A 26,404-nucleotide genomic window follows, 5' to 3' on the forward strand; every position below is an offset into this window, starting at 1 on the left:
TTCAAAACATCCTTAGGAAGGGCTTTTAGCACAAACCAAACAAATTTAGGGTAAGTGGTCAAGAAAATTTTGAAGTCTCTATTAGGCTAATAGTAGTAAGAGTGTACATGTAAGAGTTCAGTCTTCCCTATTCCCATTCCCAATTTGCTAGAGTTACCATTGTGTAAAACGAGTTAGACTTATATTCAGTATCTAACTACAAAGATAGACTGTAAAAAGACTAAGTGTTCCATGTTAGTTTTAGAAAGGAGTTACCACTGCAGCCTTAGCAGCTGAAGGAAGTAGCATTGATTGGGAGCTGAAGAATGATTCTCCATTAAAATCATCATCATCATCTTCAAATAACAATGATGGCTTCTGTGGCTTTCTTTGGCTGCAGTGAGAGAGAGAAGAAAGTGGAAGATTCAGTGGCCCTGCACTGCATCTGTTTAAAAGCGTCACTTAGGACCATCATTTGCAGCAACTGTTCCCAGATACAGCACTTGGCTTCCTCACTGTTCCAAGTCTAACACCCTCTTTATTGTCTGCAAAGCTTTCTGCAGAAGTGGAGATAAAAAAAGGTCAAGAGGATTTTACATCACTGGCATAGAAATGGAAAGGCCATTTCAGTGGTGGCAAGCAGAATGACCCACCACAGACAGGAAAGAGCCCAGCACTGCCCCTTCCTACCCACATATCCCTACTTCCTTCTCAGCAACAGTACCAGGAGCCAACACTTGCAATACACCTCAGTCCATCTGGTTTTGAAAGGACTGCTGGGTTGTTTTGAATAAATGCCTCCCCACTCCCCTCCCAGGCCTGTCACCTCTCTTTAGTGATTGCAAATAAATCCTCCTCATCCTCTTCCTCAAAGAGGTTTGTTGCCTTCACATCTTTAGCCTGACTGACAGTGCTGGCTGGTTTTGCAGGGTCTTCTTTTTGGCCATCTTCAGGAGGAAGTTTAGCTGGCTTGGAGACATTCCAATGTTCCTTAAAAAGAAGGAACAAGTTTTCTTTTGTCTTGGTCAAAGCCACTTAGCAATCTTGTCCATAAGGAACACTTCATCATCTTGGCAGTCCTTTAATCTCTACTAGTTTACTTAGCTGCTTGCATTTTAGCCACTGTAATCTGACATTGCTCAGGCTTTGCAGAGGGCCTGGTCACCTTTTGGCACAGTATTAAACCAGCAAAATACGGTACACACACTTTGTTTCAGCTGCTCTTGACAACTGAGGTCAGTGTCAACTGCAGTGTCACAAGAGTAGGGTCACTCAGTAGAACCTGACTGGAGCCACTTGAATAGTTAGCAAGTTGGATGTATGGAAAAAAACAAGAACAAACAGAAAAAACCACGACATATATACCCAAAACACCTCATTACTAGAGTGCTCAATGTTGCTCTTACTTCCTTCACAGTACTTCTCCCCCAGGCACCCACCTCCTCCCACAGCTACCATTTATTCAAGCCTACATACTAAATAAGATAATTTTGCCTTGTTTGTTTTGCTACTTGCAGCATTTCAAGTGGTTTTCCCCAGTTTCCCACCTTTGTTTGTCCTCTTTGTGAAAGGGACTACAGGCATGACAAAGTTTGAACTTGGTTTATTCTACATTAAGATAAAAATGCATCTAAAGATATTACTGTTGTGTACTAAACAAACAATTACAAGGACAAGTAATAAAATCTATGCAATAGAGTAATTTTGAGAGGTAGGAGGACTAAGAAGAGTCTGGATCCTATTCATATGAGCTAATGCAGAAGTTTCCAGACAAGTTCTTAATTTTTAAGTTTTTAATTTACTTTGGTGTCTCTGGCTTTCATTTAAGATGAAGGACAATACCTAGACCAACCCTAGAAGAGGGCTGCTCTATGGGAAGCTTTATTATTTATGCATCATTTTCTCATCCCTAGATTAAAAAAACTGAAACAGCCAAACAAAGAAAAAACCACCAAAACTTAAGCAAATAAAAATTCTGATAAACAAAACAACATACATAAGAAACCCACCTCAAAACAAAGAAAACCTCAATACATATCTATCTAGAACTGCTAAACTTTCCTTACAGAATTTAAACCAGTAAGAACAAACTTATTTTTCCCTTTCAGTGTTTTTAAATCAGATTTTTTTGGCAGCAGTCTCCATTTGCTATCAAAATTTCTATAAATTACATTGAAAAATACTGATTTTCTCTTTCACATGACTTCTATTACCCAGATCCTGTGAAAATCTGGATCAAGGATCAGCCTCCTTAGCTGCAAGCTAGTCAAAGGATTGGGGTAGGCATGGCATGCATGGACACAGCAGAGCTGATCTGTGGTTCCCTTCTTAAAAGTTTTATGTTTTGCTCAGCATAAAGCCTAGTAACCAAAGAGTTACCAAGTTGCCAAGGCACTTTCAAGCAAATCTCACTCCTTAGTACCTCCTCATCACTGCTGAACAATAAGCTGGAAGCTTTCTTCAGAGGCCCTGACTGCTTTGCTCTCTCTTCTGGGGGCTTTTCCTGGTGTTTCTTGGCAGGTCCCACACCAAAGAGATCCTTAAAACAAAATAAAATATAATATTATAAAAAAAATCAACAGCCAAAGCCACAACGAAAAGCTCATTGAGAAATGATCAGCACATAAGATACTGTTGCCATCCACTTCTCATATAAGTAGGATACAGAAATGGTGTTTTTTGAAGACAATTTCAAGTTTAACACCATATTCTGGTATAAGGAATTCTACACATACAACATTTGATAGAACAGAAGCCTGTAAGCACATAACCTGGTTCTGGCCCACAGATTCTCCACCCTAAGACACAACCAGCAGCCAAAAAACCACCGCTCAGCAATTTTGTAGCACAGCAGCCAACACAATGGGGCACTGTTTCTAACACATATAATGAAATGGAAAATGAATCCTATTCTGAGGACAGGCATTAAGTGAGCTGAACAAGTACCATTGGGTAAAAATATTGAAAAAAACCACACTATTTCAAATTTTTTAAGGTTTCTTGTACAAACATGTGCTCTGACCTCTGTTTCCATACTAGCAGTCACAATTCTTACACACTGAAGAGTGGGAAAAAAGGAATTCCACAGCCACCACAAGAGAAGAAAGAAGTCATCCATGTGACAGGTATCACAGGTTTAGGATAAAACAGCTTATTGAAGCTCATATTTGTTCTATTGATCAGTGTTCTCTATTCCTATCAATCAGAGGGATAACATCCTTGATGTTTAGGTTCAGAGGTGAAATGCACTGATCACAAACTACTTAAAAGACCTCAAGAACTTGCAAGACTCCCCTCTCCCACTCTCCTCCACAGTGCTATCCACATGCTCATAACTGCTGCACAATACAAGATCAATTTAGTGCTCCATTTGAAAGCCCAGTGTTGTAAATTTCTGAATAATTCCTGCTGCATTTGCAACAGCCTGTGCAGGTGGGCTCCCACACACAGGCAGGAAGTGGTACTTACCTCTTCATCATCATCAAACAAGGAAAGTGGAGCTTTTGTCATGGACTTGCTGGTGGGGAGAGATGTAACTTTTGACTTCACAGGTATACTTGATGAAAACAAATCCTGTGCAAACCAAATAAATGTCACTTTGCAAAACAAGGCTATATGTTTAAGAACTCTAAAGGGGACATTCATGCTTTTCCTTATGCAAAAAGATGTTTAGAACTATGAAATAGTGGATGCCTTATCTGATATATCAATCACTTGCAACTCCACAGGGATTTTCCTCATCTTTGCAGGTTAATTGCTAGCTGAAAGCCAAAATGAAACATATGTAGACTTTAATGATTCTTGCTCTTCATCTGCTGCTCCTTCCTGTCTTCAGGCTTTTAATTTGTGCGTGTGTATACCAGTAATGCTTAACTCCCTGAAGAGGGGGAAAACAATCACAGAGCTTTCACTCTTGGAGCAAGAAGGAACTTTCAGAACAGCTGGGAGTATATGCATGGATGTCAGATTTCCCAGTCCAACAAAATGCATAAGGAGTCCCCAGATATGAGTGGACTGAAGTCAGGATGACTGAGATCCCAAGGATTTCTGTAGGGATTTCTCAAAGAAATACTCACTTCAGAATCCTCCTCATCAGAGAAAAGGCCCCTCTGTTTTCTTGGAGGTGTTTCAGATAAAGGCTTGAAGTCCTCACCTGAAGATGGTTGACTCTTAAGGACAAACAAAACACTACATCAGCACCCACTCAGATTCAGAAAGGGTTGGCACATCTATTATACCTTTTTCTGCAGTAGCCATGAGGGGGCGTGGCCAGGACCCAAAAGTTATTTTATACACCTCATGTCATTGCTGGGGACAGGGGGAAGGGAGTCTCTTCCAGGGAGAAGTGCTCTCTCTGAGTCAGCTCAGCATGGCAGAAGCAGCAGAATCATTTGCCTCTTTTCTGTACCTTCTGTCATTAGTATTGCTGCTGTTGTGCTTGCTTTCTTATCTCATTGCTGTTTTAAGGAAATTGGTTTTATCTCAACCCCTCACCTTTACCTTTTGTGCCTCCAATTCCCTTCTTTAGCCCTCTCCAGGGAGAGAGGGATAGCAGGACCGAGCAACAATGTGGTTACAGTGGGGGCAGTAAACCGGGAAGTACCTTACCTAAACCATGACAGACCCCTGCTAAGAGGCATGCTGATGGCAAAATCCCAGCAGCTGAAGGGACAGAACCCAGCCTTGTCTCCTGTGGGCTGAAGTCCAAAACTTATGTGCTATGCACAAGTGACTTGCAGGTCTTACTACAGGCCTGCTTTGCCACACCATGCTTCTCAGCAGAAGAATGTATGCAGCAACTCATGCCAGGCCTTGTGTGCTAAAGGAAAATGTTTCTTTTAACAAGCTTTGTTTCATAAAGCAGTTTGTGCCAGCCATCATTTCCTGCATTATCACAGCACAGCCCCAGCCTGCCACCAGCTATATTGCCATTAAACTTAGAATGATCCCAGACCCAAGCACTACTGTCATAAAGCCTGGATTATAAAACAGCCCTCTCTTCCTGATTGAGCACCAGGGGTGCTGCTGAGTCAGTTCTCATCCTCTTCTCCAGGAAAGCCAGGTGCTGGGAGATCCCTCCCATCACTGCTCCCGCTTCAGTGACCATGGATACTCTTGCACTGCAGCAGAAACAGAAGCTGGCTTTGGCCAAGGTGCTCAAGTGCTTCTCACAGGACAATATGGAGACAACAGCAATCTGCATTAGACATCCCCAGTACTGTACTCAGCCCAGAGGGGAGAAGAATCACTGCTGCTAATTATGGTCAAATACTCATTGCACAGAAATTATAAAATGAGTATATACAGTATCTACTACAGAAACAAAGAGCATTACTACTTTCCTCAAGGCACTGTTCTGAAAGTGGAGTGGCTATTAGGAGGTTCTTGTAACCCTCTACGTATGCGCTCAGCATCACATTCAAGCTTTGTACAACTTAGAAAACAACTGAGAAAAACAGTTTTCTAAACACTCCAAGTTTTGTGTATGCCTAAGTAGAGCTGTGACACACGCTGTCCTCTCCCATAATACACACAAGCTATGGGTTACCAGTTAAGTTGCTGTCAGTGGCTGCTGTAAGAGCAGACAGTCTCTGCAGCACAGAACTGTAACACCAAAGGTTCATAACTCAGGCTGGTTTAATTTCAGCCATGAAATTCATAAGCAATTTTTATTATCAGAGACTTCTCATTTTGCTGTCATTTCAATCCTGCCTTAATAAGATTCTTTCAATCACTGCCCACACAAACCTCAGCCATACAATCCATTTATATACCATTACCTTTTTCTCCGTGATTGCTTCCCTATGGCTTTTTCCTTTAGTTGTGCCAGCAACCACAGAAGGAATGGCAGGTTTCTCCTTGAATAAGTCACCATCTTCATCATCATCAAATAGGTCAGCTGTGGACTTCACTACATAAAGAGACAAAACAAACAGGGAATGAGGAACACAGAACAAGAAAAGGCAAGAGTCTCAAAAGATACTATACTGTTTAACAATGACCAACATCAGGAGTCTTCGAGAGAAAAAGCCAGACAAGTTCTCCAAGTGAAACACCACTTACCTGAAACCACTGGTAACAGAATATGCATTCAAGCAGCTGAGTCAGCTGGCACCTCTAAAGGCACTATTTTGTACTGGCTTAGCACAGGCCTAGACCCTGCTAATAAGGAATGCTGGGCACAAAGATTCAAGGCTGTGTGAATAAAGCCTATACCAATTCCCTGATTCGAGTCTAGAAACTGCCCTAGTGGTAGAAGGAGCATGCTTAGAGAGAAAAGTCAGGGGAGAGCACGTACAAACAAACTAGCCCCACACTACTCTGATGAGAAGAAATACCCATGACAAAAATCCCTCTACAATGGAACACCAAAAACCAACCAAAACCACAACCTTTCAAAACCCAAGCAGAAGTGATGAAGGTTTGAATTTTATAATTCATGGGTTCCTACCAGTTTGAAGTTTGATGACCCTCAGTGTTTAATCTTTCACCACAAATGTTTAGAGGTACCTGGATCTGGAGGCTTTTTACTTGCTTCCACAAAGAAGTCATCATCATCATCATCATTATCAAACAGAACAACTTTGCCAGGTTGTTTAGGAGTTTTTTCTGTGCTCTGTGCTGCAGATTTATTGTCTTTTTCCCCAATTACAGTGGAACTAAACACATCACTTCCTCCTGCAAGTCAGATGGAGGCAAAATAAAAATCAAAATAACATTGCCAGAGTTACCAAAAAGCTGAACTTATGCCATAGTAAGTGACATCAGGTATAGTTTCCATCTCAGCAACTTTTAAGGCGCTCCTGCAACAGTGCCACATCAAAAGCATTAGCTAGACACATTCTGATAAAGCCAAGTCACAGACAGCCCCTCACTCTCACTGCAGTCACTTCTTCCTCACACCTGCTCATTTTCCCTAAGAACAGCAGCCAGGCTCTGTGTTGAAGCTAGAAGACTCAGCAGTCCCACACTGTTACCCTATGGATTTCCCAAACCAGAATCCTACTCTACTAACTAGTACACCACACCACTGTGGCCCATTAAAAGAGAAAGTGCTTGGGGAGAGGGAAGGACAGGTGACTGAGCTCCTTCCAGGGGCCCCACCTGCCATGTGAGCCCACCAGCCACATGTGGTATGAGGCTGGGTTTGGCCACGAGATCCCTGCACATGCCAGATATGGCGGTGATGAATTAGAGCCAGCCAGAGCAACTGTTCCTTCTGCATCTGCCGTGGAAATGTCCAGCCTCAGTGCTGATCATCTGCTAACACTCCTAATGGTCCAAGAAAATCTTTCTGCTTCTCAAGTCCAGATGCTTGGAAATGAGACAGAGGTGGGAAGATACTTGAATGAAAGTTTGGCAGAAAGTAGAACTGCTATTTGGTTAAGTCAGCAGACTGCAAAAATTTTGATCACCAGCAGGTTCTTATTAAAAAAAAATACGAAATATGGAATTATAAAGTGCATCAGGATTAACAGGAATACAGCCACAAAATTTGGCCATGTATTAAAGATTAATGAGTTCCTAAACAAGCTGTTCACTGGAATAGCAAAGGAGCCTCAATCTTGGCTTTTCTCTGGTGACTTAAGCCTTTCTACAAGTTATTGAGAGGAAGCAACTGAAGACTCACTGCTTATACAACAGTATTTCCAAGAAAAAAGAAAGGATAAAAAAATCCCTCACATCAACATGCTGTTTTAAACTGCTACTGAGTTTAACAATTATGTACAAGTCCCATTGTTGACACGTATCTTTGACCCTGGAGTAAAGTCTGTATTTGTGCACCTCCTGCTCTAAAAATTACGCTAACTGAAGGCTCAGACAACTGATGCCAGTCTTAAAACAGGCTTTTATTAAGAAAGACCAAAACTTAAAATTCAGGTACCTCAATCAAGTGAGGAGCCTGCTCACTGACAGTAATCTTTGTCAGGAAATTCAAAAAGACTGGTGACGTGTTTCTTTTCCTTGATCAGCTTGGATTCCGATACAAAATAGAGATCTTAGTACAATTCTTTTTTACTTTTAGCTCCAAGTTATAGATCTGGTTCTTCTCCATATATGCAGATCCTCTGAATCAAAACTAGAAAAACAAGATTGGCCTAAACATATGAACTTGATGTTTAAACTGTTTTTCTGCTGACCCAAGGGAATAGGATCAAATGTGCACAATCAAAATGCAGTTCCTTCTCAGAGTACAGGTGGAAGCTGTGACTGCATGCACAGCAGAATTAAGCTGTACAGTATCAGCTAAAGTGACACACATTCTTAAAATGGAGAGCACAACACTTGAAGCTGACAGTTGCTAAGATCTGCCATCAGTGACACCTACCTTCAGAGCTTCTCCAGAATCTTTGATTATCCAAAAAACATGCTGCAGTTTAGGCTTAGTATGGTAGAAGCATCTGTATCTGTCATTAAGCATATGATCAAGCAATGCAGCGCTGCTGTATTTGGATAGGTGTTTCTTTAAAGCCTTGGCAGTAGGTTTTAAAGAAAAGAGCATTTTGTGCATGAAGCAATTGGCTATTGAATAAATCATACCTGGAAACAGAAATACTGCACCTGCAGGAACTTTCTTTAAGGACTTTGTAGAGGATGCTGAAATCATAGGAAGTACAATACAAATAGATGCACTTGTTTTATGCTGTAAAAGCCTTCAGAACTCTACCACAGAAACAGGAATCTGAGAAGTTGTCTGAGCTGCTTTTTCACTCTTAACAGCTCAGAACTCTTTACACATTCTCCTTGAACTTCTGGGCGTTTGCAAATATATGTAACAGTCCGTTTTTCTTCCATTTAAACTCTACAGAACAGCTCTACTACACTGACCTTATAAGCACATTACATGTTTACATACAGCATTATTTACAACAGTTCACATTCACACACTCAAAACCACTTCAATAAAATACATTCAAAACAAAATGGCTTAGTCTCCCAACACACATTTGAAAATTCATCAAATGCAGTGCTTCAGTAAAAGCTCTGCCATACAGAATGTGTGCTCAGAGTCCTCAATGGTCTAGATACACACCTAGTGGGAAATTTATGTGAATTAATCTGCAAGAAATCTCTGCTCTCCTCACACCCACAACTGAATCCTGCAAAGTACACTTGAGAAGCAGGAACCCAGCACAGGCAGAGAGCTCTGCCAACAGCAGTAAAGACATCCTTTCAGCAGGTGTGTGTAACACATCACAGCAAACAAACACGTGCACAAGTCAACACAGCTGTTCTCTGTTAAGACTGGTGAGGAGAAGAAACTTGCTCTGCAATTGCTACAGTAGGCTTTCTAGTTTGGGAACAAACAGTCTAGCTGCTAGCAGTAATACATCACAGCATAGACAAGACTACAGGAAGCAGCTGTTGGTTCTTACCTTCACTTACTGGGACTGTCTCCTCTCTCTCTTTTGATTCTTCTCCTTTGGGTGCTTCAGCAAAAAGATCACTCTGATCACAGATGAAAATGCAAAGGGGGAGGAAGTGGTGAATTTGTTTTTGTAGGAAATTACAGATACTGATTTTTCCATATTGAATGTCCACTTCTAAGCCAAGACAGAGGAGGTAATCACCAATCCCTTCTCAAAAGGATGTTTGCAAATACAGACTTAACCTAGGTACTCAGGTGTTAACTTGAGTGTATATATTCAGAAAAGTAGCTCTCTTCTACAGTTCAATTTACTGATCACTAGTCTGTCTGCTGAAGAGAAGGAATGACCTTTTATTTGCACATCTTCAAGGACTTACACTAATTAATCTACAGCTGGTTAGCTCCCAATTATACCTTTCTAAGACGTCCTGCTGAAGTTTATAGAGTAAGGTTTGAGGAGAAATTCAGGTCAGGACAAGCACAAAAATACTCCTCAACATCCTGTGGATAAAATGAATGATTTACATTGCCACTAAGGAGATGTTAAGATGCCATAATGGTGCTGAAAAATACATTAGAGCTCAAAAGCATTGCAGGAGACTCTCACAGTTGTTCTTGTGTTCAGGCTGCATGCAGTGCCCTGTACCAGTAACCAACAATCACAGCCTGGATTTCCAAGAAACACCCAGATTCTTTGACCACTGACCACCATTATACTGGCCACTTAATTTCTTCAAAGCCTCCCTCTTATATGAATGGGTATTAGAGTTTGACTACCTGGAGACTCAAAATGCATGGTCTTTGTATAAAACTTTGTAGAAAGAAGGCAAAAACACTTCAGAAAGAGTATAGGAGCACAGGAGTGTGGCAGAGGTGTCAGTGATCAATTGCCCATTTCTCATTTATTACCTGCCTGTTGCCCTGCTGTGTCTGCCTGCTGGTACAGCGCAGCCTCCTCCAACGCACAAGTAAAGTGAAGGTAAGTCACCCTTCTGACATGTTTAACTTTAGATAACAGAAAACCAAGAACAGGTGTATGCAGGCAGGCAACAATCACAGACAGATCTGCTTGGCTGTCCTGTGTCTACTCAGATGAGAAAAGCAGTCTTTGTAATAAGTCACCAAGAGGTAACCAGTCATGGCTTCATCAAAATTTGCACTGACACAAAGCTTGCTTGCACTATCAGATTATTTTTCTTAATATTCTTTTTAAGCTATTGTCTGCTACTTAAAAAAGGGAAAGAACATTTTTTTTCAATAAAGGCTGTGTTAGAATGGAATTGCACAGATCTATCCCTCTCCCTACACACAATGCCCCTGTCTGGTGCTTGTTAGCTATATTCTAGTAGATTTGGCATGGTAAGCTTGAGAAACATGTGGCCTCCTTCCAAATTTCAGTCTAATACCTCCTTGGCTCAAAGGAACACCTGACTTTGGTTCTAGTTGTATCAGTGAACACAACATCCCACAAAGGCAACAATTTGACTGCTGTTCTGGACTAACCTTCACTACGACCACTATCAGCTGCATCAGGGGCAACCATTTGCTTTACATAGCTGTATTCTTAAATCTTAACTAGCCCTGATATCAGGTTTCTACACCCTTTCACATGCACCGTGGTAAAATAAGGTCAGAAATGCACTTCATGCCATGTCTTTCTCAAGTCTGCTCTAGGTAGCACAAGAGTAAACTTTAAGTGAACTTTTCTTGTCAACATATGCATCCCAGGAACCATACAATAACTAGATGAAACAACAAAGCATAATTACAATAGGAAACTTTTAACAGCACAGAAAGAAACTCTGCAGCAGCGCTGTCTATACATGGTGTGTGGAAGACGGTGTGAATGGCATCATTCAGGGTTCTCTTTCCTTTACAGTTCTCCCACAATCAGAGATAGAATGATAAAATTCAGTATTTTCACAGGCATTTTAATAGAAATCTGCTGATTTAAAACAAACTGGATGGTATTTGGTTTACCAGCAGAGCTAAAAGTAAGGGGCCAGTTAAGCTCTCCTGGAATCAGAACTAGTCTCATATAGAGCTTGAATGTATCTCTCAGCAGCAGGACTGCAGAAAATAAGATATTGTACACAGGGGAACATAAGTATGTCACTTGTGTAGTTCTGTTTCCCCACTGGAAAGCTATACTATTCCACAACACTTGAATATTATCAAGCAACAAAATGCTGTTTGTCCTCTCTGTCTTTTGAAGATGGGAATTTTCAGGATCTGTTGTTTTGTTTTTAAAAGGGGAAAACACTCAATTTCTACAAGCTGCAGCATTCTCACCTCTTCATCATCGAAGAGGCCTGTTCCACCACTGAAAAGACCACCCCTTGAACCAAATGGTGTGAAGTCCTCATCAGTCAGTTTAGGAGGCTTGAAGATGTCATCTTCATCTAGAAAGTACAAGAGCCATGAGCTTTGGTACGATTGTTCAAGTTTCAGGAAAGGGAATTAGAGACAACCAAAATGAAAATTGCTTTGGTTCCATCTGTTCTCATAAACATGACACACAGAGAGAAGCTGCCGAAGACACATTGGGTTGTGCACTTGCCCCAGAAGGCCCCATTAAAGGAAGAACTCTAAGCATATTTCTGGCCTTGTTTACGTGCACATCACAACCTAGATTTGTTTACACATTCACCTTGAAGAATGCTCACTGATATCCCACCCAGCTTCTAGAGCAGAGGCTGTGATTTCTTAAGTGATAACTTACAATCCAGACCAAAATTCAAAAACAAGAGAGGAGGATTTCCTACCATCTGATGGAACTCTAACTTCCTTCTTTTCTTTTGGTGTTTTCCTTGTTTTGGTCTCTGATGACAGGGCTTTAAGAAGAAAGTTTCAATGAAAAATTAGTCGACCTTTACTTACAGTAAGCTTACAGTTGGAGATCAATCTATGGCAAAAAGAACCTAAAAAAATAGCAAACCAAGCTGATCTCTGTGCTTTCGTATGAATCAACCTGAGGAAGCAATTCTATGAAATACAGTTTCTAATTTTAATAGAATTATTCTGTGAGGCACTAGGGGTTCAACACAGTTGTCCACATGCAAACTAGTGTCACCTGAGATGTCAGAACACAGCATTCCAGACAGTACAGGTTCCACACCCGTGCAGAACCTCTGAGCATCTCAAAGGGCTCCAGATTTATTATTGTCCTCATTGAGCTACCAAAAGCAAAGCCAGAGGTTTACCTCCTCTGGCCTTATAAGGTTACTTCAAAAACTGGAAGATTTCCCTGTAAATGAACAGGGTAAGTTGGTAGGTTTTATACTCTTCCTATCAGCAGACCTAGTTTGATTGTTTCAACTGTGCAAGAACACACACACAGAGCTCTTGTCTTTTAATCTTCTCAATATTAAAGGTCAACAGCAGCCTCATAAGCACTTGCAAACTTAGCTTTGCAGCAAGACTAAATACTTGAGAGGTCTCTCCCTTTGAAAGCAACACAAAAGTAAATGCATTATTTAGTCTAAAATATGATCAGTAACAGTAGCAAGGAAAACTTCCTCAAAACAGTATACGTAAGCCACAAAGAAAAGAAACAATCCACATGAAAACACCAATCTACTGCTTGAGGTGTTTTCCACTGTACAGCTCACAGAAAGACCACAGTGACCAGTGGCTTCCACATACTTACTTGAAACAGGAGAAAGCCCATGTGGTCAAACACACAGAGGGAGAATCAGACTGGAGAGAAAACCTTTCCAATCATGTGTGTTTTGAGAGTGACTGTCTCATCTGAAAGCAATGTGTTTCCCATCATAACTCTCAGTAAATTCCAATTCAGTCCTCTGAGTTATGGCCAAAGAGTTTCTCAGGGCACAGAACAGTGTCTGCAATTCATCTTGTCATGCTTTTACCTAACACGTGTTCAAGTAACAGATGTGTGTAACTTCATGTATTGTTACCCACAGTCTCCTGTCCCACACTTTCATGAGTCTCCCACTACTGCACAAGCACTTTTCAAAACTTGGGAGGCAACTCACATGAACGCTCTTCGTCCTGTCTGACTGGCACTTCTCCTTTGATTCGGGCTGCCAGCTCATCTGCAAATGACGTTGGCCTCTTCTTTTTCTGAGCAGCAGGGACAAATAACAGCATATATCTTATATAAGATTCAGCAACTTGATGCAATTTCAATTATAAATACTGTACTCTATGGCCTCACTTGTACAGTATCTTGCCTAGAGTTTGCCTGAAGCCCTCAGAAGAAGCAATACAGCTTTCTGTTAAGAGAGCAGAGATTAGGCATGCATCAAGAACAAAAAAAACCCTCATCATTTCTAGTTCTGACGAACACATAATTTTTAATGTCACCTTGCTTTGTAAGCAGGAAAAACAAATGGCCTTTACCTCACAAAAATGTAACAAACCATTTCTTCATGTTCTTGAAAGACAGATTTGATACTTGCTTAAGGTGCAAGAATCCCTGAGTTTAAAGGGGTAACACCTGAACAGTCATGTTAAAAGACTACTCAGGATTTTTGGAGGCACTTTCTACAGGATTCCATTCAGGTACTTACTTGAGAGCTACCATTATAATCTCTCTAAGGACAGCTTTTTCATACAGAAAGTCAAATCTCCCACTCCAGGAAGGCAACAATTACTCACAGGCTTTGTGCTTTCATCTAGGTCTCCATCCTCATCCTCCTCTTTTTCAGAGTCAAAGAGATCACAGCCATCATCATCATCTTCATCACTCATCTGGGCTATCCTCTAAAGAAAATAATACTCTGTTTGCATACAAAACAAGCACAAAACTACATCTGCTTAGATAAAATATTCAAATCAAACTTACAGAAAGGATGGGAACTTACAGCCAATTTGGAATACTTCATAGCTTTTGCAAGGTAAGGAAGGAGTGCTTCTAGCTCCAAGCAAGTTGCTGCATTCTCTAGCACACCCCAACCCTGTGCTGTGTTACTGAATGCTGTACCTGAGGACACAAATGCTCCCCCTCACAAGGGGTGCACCACTACCACACACAAACTAAAGACCTGGTACTCAGTCTTAACACAGGAACAGTGTGATCAGCTAGTAAAGAATTGGATCATCTTGCACTGTCCTTAGGGTGGACAGCAGAATGGCAGACACTACATGCTCACATCCTGCTTTCAGTCACGTCAATAAGAGAGTGAAAAAGATGAAGTGAATTGGATGAGAGCTGGTGGTTGGCACAGGCAAGGGCCCAGAATTGAACTAAATCACCAACAATCCAAAGATACTTGCTCATCTTAAAATACATCACCTACCCTATGAAGGTCAGCTTAAAGTAACATCTCATTGATTTTTGCAATACTGTTTTATTAATAAGTAGATTGAGTAAAGGTTGCTTTCTGCAACATTGCTCTTTTGACGTTAAATCATGCCAGACTGAGGATACCCACATTAAAGTGTTTTGCAGTGACACATCTAAATATGGATAAGATTCCTTCTTCTAAAATAAATTACTAAAGTCAGGCTTAAATTCTTCCATCTCAACATTTCTCCTCCCTTCTCATTCATGATCCAAATTGATATACTGTTCAAATATCTAATACTGTTCACATCTTTGATTTTGTTATACCCAAATTGACTGGTCCTTGCCTCCTGCATGGTAAGATTAGAATTTTAATTAGAAACCAAATAAACCCACAAAAGCCTAGATTTCCTGGGGCAGATTCTTTGAATGTCATGTCTCCCAAGTTATTCCTGAGGAAAACACATACCAGGCAATGCCATCCCATAAAGGCTCTGTATCTAATGACAGCTTTGAAGCATGTCTTTAAGCCCAACCCAGGTGCCAACTGCCCAGGACCTTCCCATAAAAAGTTAAAAAAATCAGGCCTCACAAAGTTGCTAATAGTCAACTGTCTAGAGCTCTCATCTCCTCTTTCATGCATGCTCACTGTGCCACAAGTGTAAAGTCTTTCCTTCACCAGAGTGTTTAACCGTACCGTCTTTTGGTCATCTTCACTAGGGTTTCCAAATTCATCATCTGATTCCTGTAACACAAGAGACCCCAAGACAGATATCACACACAGACATTACTTTGGCCAGTGGTTAAGGGACAGGACTCAGAAACTCTGAACTTGCAGAAGTTTGGACATTCAGATCTTGTCACCATGATCTGACCAAGAAATTGCTCTCCCACTGCTGACCATCTTTACAAAAGGAGCTCTCTAGAAAGTCATTAATTCAGCAAAGACAGCAGGCTCCATGTGACTGCATCCAAGTAACTCAAAAGGGATTTCACTTTAAGTGAACAGACACCAAAAGCAAACACCTCAGGAGAAAGGGATAGCTTCTGTAGTTACAAAGCAGAGACATCCTAGCCAAAGCAGGCAAAACGTATGAGAAACTGATATTCCAATGCAGTGGATTTATGAGGCAAAGCCTGGGGAAGCATTACTTTAAACTTGTTCTTATCAGTCTCCATCCCATTCTTTGTAACTGCAATTTACAACAATTCTCCATAAATGCAATTCTTGATAAGAATCTGATTTGCTTCACAAAATTAAATTAGAGTGAAAGAAAACACTTCAGTTTGAAGTATTCTACCTCAATAACAGCTAGAGTCAATACTGCATAAATGTTCCTCTGGAAAGCTGCAGAGGAAACCACTGCATAAGAACAATAACAGAAAGTATATTTATCACAACCAACATAGAGAACAAACATCGTGCAGTAGTATCTTGAGAGCCAACATAAAAAAGCAAGGTAGTTAATGGCCTCACATGCAAAGAATGATTGTGCAAAGCAGCTGGTACTTGACACCTACCTCCTCATCCTTCTCTTCACTGTCAATTACACTTCCCCGATCGCTATCCACTGATCCTTCTAATTTAAATGGAGACAAAAAAGTTAAGATCAGACAGACACAGAAAATGTAGTCACCATTTAAGCAACCTAAAGACTCTGTGAAGAAAACTTAAATTTAGGTGGGTAGAGAGTGGCTTGAAAGAGCTTTGAAAGGTAATGAAATGTTAACACTTTTCATTTCTAAGCACAACTAACTGAGAAGTTACTGCATTGTATACTGGAAAAGTGGTTGTTACAGTATGATGAACATTTTTTTTCCCCATTTAATTATAGCCAGCATCTAAACATGCAAGAACATGGGTACATGTACCATCTTACAGAGGGTAACCAAAGTGGTGATTTAAAACGGTCAGAAATCTTGGATTAGGAACTAATTACTTGCATAGAAATAAAAGGTCATGCCAGCACATACCTTCACTAGAGAGATCTCCAAGGCCAACATCATCCTGTTCCATAAACTGCTGAGACCCAATTAAGTAAGGTAAAGGTCTGTCAATATAGAGATCCTGGAAAGAGATGACATGAGGTCTTTCTGACATCTCTGAACAGCCCTACATGGCTGACAACGACAGAAGTCTTACACCCCTTGTTTCATCTCAAGGAAGATACAAGCTTGTTTAGACCCCCACCAAACATATGCTTCAAGTCAACATACAACTGGGTGGGCTAGCTGAGGTTTATTCCTCTCAACAGTGTCAAAAAAAGCGACTACTTCTATTTGTGTAGTCCCAACTTGTTTTCTACATGCCATCTAACAGGAGAATATCCTTGCAAAGACCTACAAGTCTTATCCCAAAACCTTAACCTTGGATTTTTAACTACTGGGACAGTAAAAAACCCATGAAGATACGGTTTGTACCTAAAAAGCATGAAATTTGTACATCACACTCCCACACAGAACTGGGGCTTCCCCTTCAAAGTTCACTCTAATAAACTAACTTCCTTTAGCGTGCCATACCTTAATGCTATCCTAACTGCAAGACAAGCAGGTCACACAAAGAGTAGCTCAGCAGACAGCACTTCTTCAGATGCAGTCATCAAATCCTCTTTTTAGGTAACAGGTTTTGCTAACATCAGTTTTACACTAAGGCAGTAATACAGCTGATAGAAGCAAAGAGCATGTCCAAGAAATCAAAACAAGCCCAGCAAGAACAGGTCCCTGTACCTTTGGCTCAAGTATCAGTTCCACTCTTTCGTTACTTTCTTCTTCTTCTGAGTCAGAGTTCCCTGCTTTGATGTCTAGCTGTTCAAATGCACTGTCCAGAACCTGCAACCCATAATTCACTGCTTCTTGAATTTTAGGAATTAGATCCGCTTCTTTCTGTTCCCGCGTCTTTTCCTTTAGTAACAGAAAAAAACACATGCTCATTGGATTTTACTTAAGACTCAATCTTCCCACAACACACATAGAAAATGTTAATTTCAAATTAGCACAACAAAAGCTTTTTCATTATGTGCATTACAAGGACAATCAGTTGGTTTTTTTCTTTACTTAATTATTTTCATCACTCCTGAAACAGAGATGTTCTAAATATCCGTATCAGCACAGTATTGTTTTATTTGTGCTCCTAAACTATTATGGGGACATTTATGGTATAATACACCTAGATTGCAATATTCATATATATATATATGGATATACACACACATGTATATACAGCTCTCCAAGTACTTATTCCTAGTAATTACTGCAGTGAGATTCTGCTTCCCCAATTCACTACCTGTGAATCCAGTAAGGTTGCCCAAGGCCTTAGTTCTCTTGCTGAAAAAACATGCTTAACCACTTGAAAAATCAATGCATAAGTCTTGTCTGCTGGCTACTGAGCTTGGGGAGGCCCTAACAGATGATTACACACTGTAGTAGCCTCCAATATCACTGTCAACTTTATGTGAGTGACATACACTATCCAACAGAGAGACTTCAAGAAGAAAGGAAGCAGTATGGTTTGTAAGCTGTAAATGTAAGCAAATCAAGTTTGAAAATGAGAAGGCAGACAATGGCTGCAAACATACTGATAGCACTCAAGGCAGCTGAAGTTAATTACCTGCTCTGTTTTGTCTCCAGCATCAACTTTGGGAATAGGCTCTTCCACTTCCTCATCATATACTCTCTGAAAAGTTGAGCAAAATTAATTAATGTAAGAACAATGTACTACCACAGGGGCTAAAACATGGACACCACCACAAAATACACACTTAATATATAATTAATTACACATTAATTCATTATACATTAAAAAAAGGAAGCCAAGGATAATGTCCAGTACCTTCATGCATTGGTACTGAAGGCACCATCTCTCAAGGCCTCTCAATGCAACTGAGCTAATTCAAGTCTGCTAAGAGACTAACCTGAGCATGATAAAAAATGCACTATTTTAACTTTCCCAACATAAAATTGTTCTGGACACCTTCAGAGTGAAACCTGTAGTTTACTTAGAGGCTGGTTACTTTCCCTTAGTTTTCTGTCATTTAGTAGCTTTCCTTCCATACCCACAGAGAGGGTTCACAACATCCCTCAACCTTCAGCTTTTTCTGATGATCCCTCACATCCAGCTCTTTTAGCACTCTTTTGTAAGACCAGCTACAAGGAGACAACAGGGAATAAAACATCTCCATGGAACCTGCAAACCTAAATCCAAATCTCAAACACAGGTGCAGTTATCTCCTGGGAAGAGACAGATCTCTTACTAACTAAAGTGAGAATCAGAAATGAAGACCTATTTCTGTGCACCTGAATTTGGGAACAAACAGCTGTAAGCACATGAGATTTAAAACATTTAGTACAAACTGTTCTCAGCAGAATCATGTTGAACAGCCAAGCTAGGTCAGAAAAGAGACTGCAGCTCAGAAAAAAACCACTACCACCAAAACCCCCCAGAATATAAATCCAGTTTTCCATATTTTCCTCTGCCACCATCTTTCCAATAATAATGCCATGATAAGACATGTATGGCCTGAAGTAATTCTGATCAAAACACCTGATAAAACTCACAATGCTAAAAATCCTTCAAAAATCAGAAAAGACTATTAAAGCTCTCTATCTTAATTAGTCTCATACTTCTAGTGATACAATGTTGCAACAGGCTTTCAAGTCTAGCTTTATCTTTCAAAATGGAGATAGCTATAAAGTGGCAACATTAATCAAAAAATATGCTCCTCATGACCACACAAAGGGGACAACTGCCTGCAGGCCAACACCTTTAATACCAAATGTTTCTAGAGTAAAATAACACCATTAGGTAGATTTACAGCACTGTATAACATTCCTCATATTTAGATAGGTAAGTGCAGACAAATGCTACATTCATACAACTTGTGAAGATAAACCAAGACATCCCAGAATTCCCAACTCATTCATAGTTCTAAAACCAAAACTCTGATCTCTGGGTCATGTATAAGCAGGGAAAGAAGGTGTTGCTGAAAATGCAAAGGGAACCTGACAATATTGGATAGCGCATCACTCGCAAGGGAATTAGGATATCCTTTAACACAACGCAATTAAAAGTCACTTCATCCCAAAATCAGCTTTAGACTTCCTAGAAAGCTAAATCACTTCTCCACACGACATTAAGAGACAATGACAATATTTGAAGTATAAGTTTGATGTTGTACTAGAACACACTCACATTCTCTATGAACTGCGTGTTGGACAACATAAGAAAGTCATTGAAGACATTATGAAGGCGACAGTCTGTAGCTTTTGTTTCATTAATCAATCCATCCACCTGTTTTTTGATTTCGTGTGTCCTGGAAATGGTTTGCTGTGAGAATTCTTGTAGAAAACGCAGAAGCTGTTGACAACAACAAAGGAAAGCAGTAGTCAGCATCCAGCTCTTTTTTCCTTTTGGCAGCGTTTGTAAGACGGGAGCATTTATCATACACTTCAACTGAGGACCAAAATACACGCACATTAGACTGAAACACTCCCACGCACACACACAGGACCAAGTCTCAGCCACTTCATACTGCATCTCCGCTCGGGCCAACCCCTCATTTCAGTTTTCCTGCCCGGACCGGAGGGTCAAAGCAGAGAGAGCCTCCGGGGCCCGGGGCCGCGTTCTTCCCGCGGCAGGCCCGTCTCGAGACCCCCGGCCGCTCCCCGGCCAGCGGGCGGCAGCAGCGCCCCGCACACGGCCCCGAACCCCGCGGCGGCCGCGGCCCGCGCACCCCCCGGTGCCGGGCTCAGGCCCGGTTCCGGCCGCACCGCTCACCCCGGCGTCCGACGCCAAGGACCAGCTCTGGCTGCCCTTACGGATCTCGTCCAGGGACCAGGGCCGCTCCCACACCGGCGCCGGCTCGGCCACATCCCCGTTCATCTGCGGGAGAAGGACAGTGATCAGGGGGGTCGCCGCCGGTGCCACACCCGACCCGACCCGACCCGACCCGACCCGACCCGGCCCGGCCCGGCCCTGCCGCTCACCCTGGGCTCGCGCCGCCGCTCCCCGCGGTCAGCTGAGCGCCGCCACGTGACCCGCCCCGCCCGCGGCAACAGCAGCGCCGCCAGGGGGCGCCAGGCGGCACGCGCGGACAGGTGGGCGGAGCCACCGCATCCCCGCCAGGCCCGTCCCACCCCGCCGCATCCCAGCCCGTCCCATCCTCTCTCTCCCAGTCCTGTCCCCTCCCAGCCCGTCCCATGGGATCCCCTCCCGTCTCATCCCGTCCCATCAGAACCCGTCCCGTCCCACCCTGGCCGCGGGAATCCCACGGAGAGGAGCCCGGCGGGAGGAGGGTCCGGCGGCCGCAGCTGTGCCCGGGGTGTGAAGCCATCCCTGAGCCCCGGCTTGTGAGGGACGTGCCCAGGCCCGGGATACAGGAGCTCCGCCGAGCCTCATTCCCTCTGCAGCGCTGCTCATGCCCAGGCTTACGAGTAAAAAGGGACCCCTTCCTCCTATTTTTCTTACTGAAGTAAGTGCAAAGCTTACCCTAAGCCAAATAAAATCTCCCTAGTTTTAAAATGTGGGAGCCTTAATAAACCCATGCCAGAATTCCAGGATTTGCTAGAAGAAAACACACTAACGTGAACAAATATAGAGTGCAAATCGCCAAACTGGAATTCAATTATCCCTAGGCCTTTTGAGGTTAAACACTTTCACTAACTTCCCCTTTTCTTGCTAAATTTTTTTTCCAATGGATTAAAAAGGCTTGTCGTGCCTCTGTATTTCATATGGTCTTTATTACAAGTGAATTCACGAGAAAGGAAATGACAAAATAACCTGTTCTTCCAGGTGGTAACTAAATAATCCATTGGCAATAATCAGACCTTTATATTAGCACATGGAGTTTATTTATTTATTGCACTTGACTACACTGATACCACTCATGAGGAACCAGAGCACTGATTAATCTTACCGTGGTTTCTCAAATAAGAAAAAACATGCAAGATCTCCAGGTTCTTATATATTGATCTAATGGCTACATTTGGATTCTGGAAATACATGCCTAGATAAGGGACACAGAAACTGCTAAAAGTGAAGTATCATAATATTCCTTTCAACTCGTCTGTGATTCTATGACAAGACACCGTTATTGAACTGGCTCAGACCTTCAAACCTAGTAGAACTTAAAGAATTTTAATTTACTGATAATAAAGCAGGAACTAACAAAGGACAAGTAGAAAAATACTAGCCTAGGCTAGTTTCACAACATCTTGAGCAAGATTGTTAAAAACCGAAGATGGCATTAATATAAAATTATTCTCAAAGCCTTATAGTGTTTTGCCATATTTTCTTCCTCTGCAACATTCCAACAACCAGAAAGCTTGCCTTTAATTACATTCCATGTTCATTGATATGTGAATCTCCTTTGTTGATAATACGAAGCTCTACTTTCACAGAAATTTGTGCGTTATAAAACCTGAGATCTATGTCCTCTGGGCACTGATGCTGCAAAATGTAGGGTCTTAGCATTGGGCAGCTTCAGGTCTGGGGGTCTTGCAGATCAGTTTCCATAAAAAACCCAGCATGACAGCTACATAGAACCTGAATTGTTCCTTAGAGAAAGCTGTTTATTTTGGCTCAGTCTCTGAGCCAAGAGGACTGTGAATGGCACAAAATCTGCTTTCTAGAAATCCTGTCCTAAACATTACAGACAGGGTTAAAAAAAGCATTACATCCTAAAGTTCCTTTTCAAGAGGAATTTAGACAGGTTCCATTTCAAGTTTAGAGAAAAGACAGCAGCAAGAAAAATTACTTGCTGCTCCCCTCAGTACTATCAAAACGATTATGTGGCATACAGGTATCAAAAAATCACATATGTAATCAGGGACTAATCTGCAGATTAAGAACCAGAACATGTACAGGGCTGTTGTCTCTGACATCTCATGCTTAAAGCTGTACCTTAGCACTTGATTAAACTCACAAATATTTACAAGGTAAAGAAAGTACCACAGCCAGCTTTTCCTATAGCTAACAGAAAGTAAACATGTTTTTGTAACCTTCGAACAGGATGCAAACATAAAAAAAAAAAAAGTCAACTTACAATTAAAAGTTAAGCTTCTGCTTCCCACGGGAAAGAACCCACATACAATTTGTGCATTGTTCTTTATTTCCCTAGCCTCTCCTTGCTTTCATGCTCAGTAGTGCTGTATGTCTTGGTATAGAGGCAGAGAGATGTGGTTGTTCAAACCCTGCAATTTCCAGAATTCCTCAGTCTCTAAGAGATCGTCCCAGCACCTGCATTATCTGTGGGCTGCAAAAAGTCTTGGGGGTGACAAGTTATGGCAGGGCTTGAAGATGCCTCAGACTCTGGTGCACAGTGTAGAAAGGAATATCTGTAGCTAGAAATAAGTACTTGTGCTGTCACTGGACCAGCACAGGAGCCTGAAACCTCCAGAGGAACTTCCCCTTCTTCCTGGTGTTCACTGCTGGTTAATGCAATGCCAGAACACACAGCTTGCCTATTAGTGTATTTATTCATTTCAGGGAATTCAGAATGAGGTTTTTCCATAAATAATTAGTTATAACTCATAAGAAATAAGCAACTATGATTACCCATTTCACCTGAAAAGACCTTACTATATTGAGTCAAATGATTTACTGCAATAAGTTGTGCAAGCACTAAAAAAAAAAAAAAAAAAAAAAAAAAAAAAAAAAGCCAGTCTGATAAATTCAGTTCCGGTAACTAGAACTTAAGGGAGGAAAACAAAGTCCACAGCAAAATAGCCAATCCTATAAATGAACCTGGACTCAGACACATGACTTCATTAGTTTGTGGTTTGATATTTCCTTGATCTGAAAAGTTCATATCTGGTGGTAAAATCATGGGCTTGGAGAACAGGCATTACTCTGGAGATCCTTTGTGAGGTGCAGGAATCCTTATGTCAGGAATAGGGAAACTTAACTTCCATGTTGTCTCTTCCTTCTGAATTCCTCTATTCAGGTCATAAGCTCTGAAACTTGAAATCTCTGACACACTTAAGGTAGTCACCCAAAATCATGCATCAAGTCAGCATCAAAATGAAGAAATAAAAAAAGTCCTGAATCACAGTCCCATGGTTTTCTACTTTAGTCTTTAGCAAAACTTTGAAATGTGAAACTCATAGGACTAATGAAGTAGTGCTACCCTTACACTTTTGGAAACAGATCAAGAGATTAAACTTCTCATATCAATTGAAGTATCATAGTTGATAGAGTAAGAGTAAGGATGACTGTGAACTTATGTTCTAGGTTAGACCCAGGAAAGCCTTTCACCAAGTGTGTGCCTGATAACAAAGAGTGGCTTCACTGCAGACAATGGAATCCAGAGGGGTCAAATACGGATATATATAAGTGCTTAGCTTGACCCAAGCCCTAAGATTTAATTTGAAGGGTACAGAAGTTAATGGGAGTTTTCCAGCCTTCTTCAGTAGGTTCAAACCTATTTAAGCTAAAGACTGTGTTTCCAGCATATTGGAGGTTTAGTTATCGGCATGACTTAATGTACAAATATTTATCTACATGATATATTTAAGTTCTATGGAATTAGGAGTGAGCTTTGCAAAAAACTTCTTCTCTCATTGGGTATTAATCCACCATGAGGACACCAGCTTTTTTGATGGAAGGTAAGAACACCAAATCATAGAATGGTTTGGGTTGAAAGGGGTCTTAAAGATCATCTAGTTCCAACCTCCGGCCACTGGCAGGGACACCTTCCACTATGTCAGGTTGTTCAAAGCCCCATCTAGCCAGGCCTTAAATACTTCCAGGGATGGGGCATCCACAAGTTCTCTAGGCAACCTATTCCAATGTCTGAACACCCTCACAGTAAAGAATTTCTTCATAATAACAATTCTAAGTATGCGCTCTTTCACTTTAGAATCATGACCCCTTGTCCTGTCATTTCCCTTCTCGTCTTTCCTACAGTCCCCTATTAAGAACTCTGCATGCTCTGGTGAAGTTAGTGCAGCGCTATGGAAGCAATTATCCTTGAAAAAAAAGTGTAGTGAAAAGAGGAATTCACTGGAGATGTAGCCAGATCTAAGATTTCAGGAAGGGACTAAATTCTTTTATAGCAAGATCTGTGCATCCTCAGACAGGTGATCCAAAGGCACCCAAAAGTGTCAGCCTAGAGCAGACAGTCCACAGCACAGCTGGCAGGGCTCTGACACCTTTGTCAAGAAATCACTGGCAGAAGAAAAAGGTGTTCTGCCTAACAAGCACTTGAAAGCAAAACCAGTCTTGCTTTGAGGTGTCTATCAAAAAGCCACAGAAGGACTGGCACAAAATTTCCTGTTCAGCCCAGGGTGACCTGCTGGTAGCAAAGCCTGCACATGGCAGGTGAAATGAAGGGAATGTTCTACAGTGTGCAAGGCACAGGAGGGTGCACATCACCCATAGTTTCTCTTCATTTGTATGAAAGGCTTATATCAAGAGATCTGGGAAAATGTACACAACCATCACTGATAGAGTTTGCAAATGATACTTAATGTGCCAAATAATAACTAAGCCTGGTCATCTTAATGGCGAAATAAATTGTGCTTACTTAGTTCATGCTTTCAATACTTTTTTGGTTGTTTTTTTGGGTTTTTTTTTCATATTGGAGGAGTAGGGTTTTTTAACAACTCTGTAAAGCATAAAATTTCTATTAACAGTGTCCCTGTTAAGAAGAACTTAGGGATAGAAAGCAAGCATTTTCTATCTAGAACAATATGAGGTGCAAGATGGCTGATGAGGTGCCTGGATACATATAACACTTACATGCTTTTATGCCTTGTTTTTTATTATTATTAAAATGAGATACTGTCAGGTTGGAGACTGCAGAAATGGGTGGGATGAATGGAAATAAGTTTGTGCTACAGAACTGAAGCTGAAAGCTGCTGTACTCGCCTGAAAAAGGTTGTAAGCTGACTCAACACTCTGTAAACATAGACAAGAGGAAGAGTTGGAAGATGAAGTACTGTGATCTACCATGCCAGAAGCGAAGGATGAGAAAGGATATTTATTGAATTTTTTCAATAACTGACTATCATTAAATTTCAACATGACTATCATTAAATTAAAATTTTAAAATGTAGTGATAATATCAGAAAAAAACCTCCAGAAGTCAGGTGTTTGGTCAGACAATTGAATGCTCAGGAACTTTTCATTAATTATGTCTTTCTTACTAAAGAATTATCAAATCTGCATGGACTTCAGCTTTAGCATTCCCTTCAGGGAGGTCATGGAATTCTGTTGTGATGTACTTTAATTTCTTTTGCTCCTGCTGAATTATTTGGGTCAAAGTAGCTATTACTAATACGTAGAAATACATAGCGCATAGGAAAAAATGACAGCTTTTCTTGCCACCATTGCAAAGTATATAACTCTGTGCTCAATTTACTCTACAAAAGACAAGTCCCAAATGATTTAGCTTATTTTTTCGGTCTCTAAGCCTTATAATCATAGGCTAAATTTCTTGTAGCCAATGATAAGTCTCCAACAGGAAGGAGTTTCAAATTGCTTGGCAGCATCGGTAATGAAGTATTTGAAATGTAGGTAGGGCCACAGGTGGATATTGCTTTCTGAAAAGAGGTTGCAGGAGCAAGAGAAAGCAGAGTACCTGATTAACACTGAAATTTATTACTCCTTGGGAAAGTGCTCATTTAAAAGTGATCGTATACTCTACTATGGTTATCCAGTCAAAGCCAGAACAATTCCACATACAGTAACAGCAGGGTTCTCATTTGAGAGGAATATTTTATTTTGGAGGAGGAGAAGGAGAGATGCTGTAGTGGGATCCAGTTTCACCTAAGGTCTCCATGTTCCCAGTGTTCCCAGTACCTTTGGT

At 41.2% G+C, this 26,404-nt stretch overlaps 1 protein-coding gene across 5 annotated transcripts in view; it reads right to left on the reverse strand.

Annotated features, from left to right (window-relative positions):
* WASHC2C (WASH complex subunit 2C) overlaps window positions 1-20,656 on the reverse strand; it is a 37,205-nt gene extending 16,549 nt beyond the window's left edge. For 4 of the 5 annotated variants that reach the window (XR_001522562.1, XM_015633435.2, XM_015633437.2 and 1 more), the window contains exons 1-21: window positions 20,583-20,656; window positions 20,374-20,478; window positions 19,789-19,953; window positions 18,208-18,273; window positions 17,328-17,501; window positions 16,575-16,668; window positions 16,122-16,180; window positions 15,298-15,345; window positions 13,973-14,077; window positions 13,348-13,435; window positions 12,115-12,183; window positions 11,642-11,751; window positions 9,357-9,429; window positions 8,521-8,577; window positions 6,490-6,657; window positions 5,760-5,890; window positions 4,056-4,148; window positions 3,448-3,552; window positions 2,402-2,518; window positions 806-969; window positions 256-373 (exon numbers count right to left, since the gene is read on the reverse strand). Coding sequence is in view for 4 of the 5 variants with exons in the window: in XM_015633435.2 (XP_015488921.1) it covers window positions 256-373; window positions 806-969; window positions 2,402-2,518; window positions 3,448-3,552; window positions 4,056-4,148; window positions 5,760-5,890; window positions 6,490-6,657; window positions 8,521-8,577; window positions 9,357-9,429; window positions 11,642-11,751; window positions 12,115-12,183; window positions 13,348-13,435; window positions 13,973-14,077; window positions 15,298-15,345; window positions 16,122-16,180; window positions 16,575-16,668; window positions 17,328-17,501; window positions 18,208-18,273; window positions 19,789-19,953; window positions 20,374-20,478 (2,109 nt within the window). In the remaining variant the exon portion in view is untranslated. The remainder of the gene's footprint in view (window positions 1-255; window positions 374-805; window positions 970-2,401; window positions 2,519-3,447; window positions 3,553-4,055; window positions 4,149-5,759; window positions 5,891-6,489; window positions 6,658-8,520; window positions 8,578-9,356; window positions 9,430-11,641; window positions 11,752-12,114; window positions 12,184-13,347; window positions 13,436-13,972; window positions 14,078-15,297; window positions 15,346-16,121; window positions 16,181-16,574; window positions 16,669-17,327; window positions 17,502-18,207; window positions 18,274-19,788; window positions 19,954-20,373; window positions 20,479-20,582) is intronic. The other variant, XM_015633436.2, reaches the window with a different exon arrangement.
* Between the last annotated feature and the right edge of the window lie 5,748 nt (window positions 20,657-26,404).

The sequence above is a fragment of the Parus major genome, chromosome 6, assembly GCF_001522545.3.
Source record: "Parus major isolate Abel chromosome 6, Parus_major1.1, whole genome shotgun sequence".
Lineage (NCBI taxonomy): Eukaryota > Metazoa > Chordata > Aves > Passeriformes > Paridae > Parus > Parus major.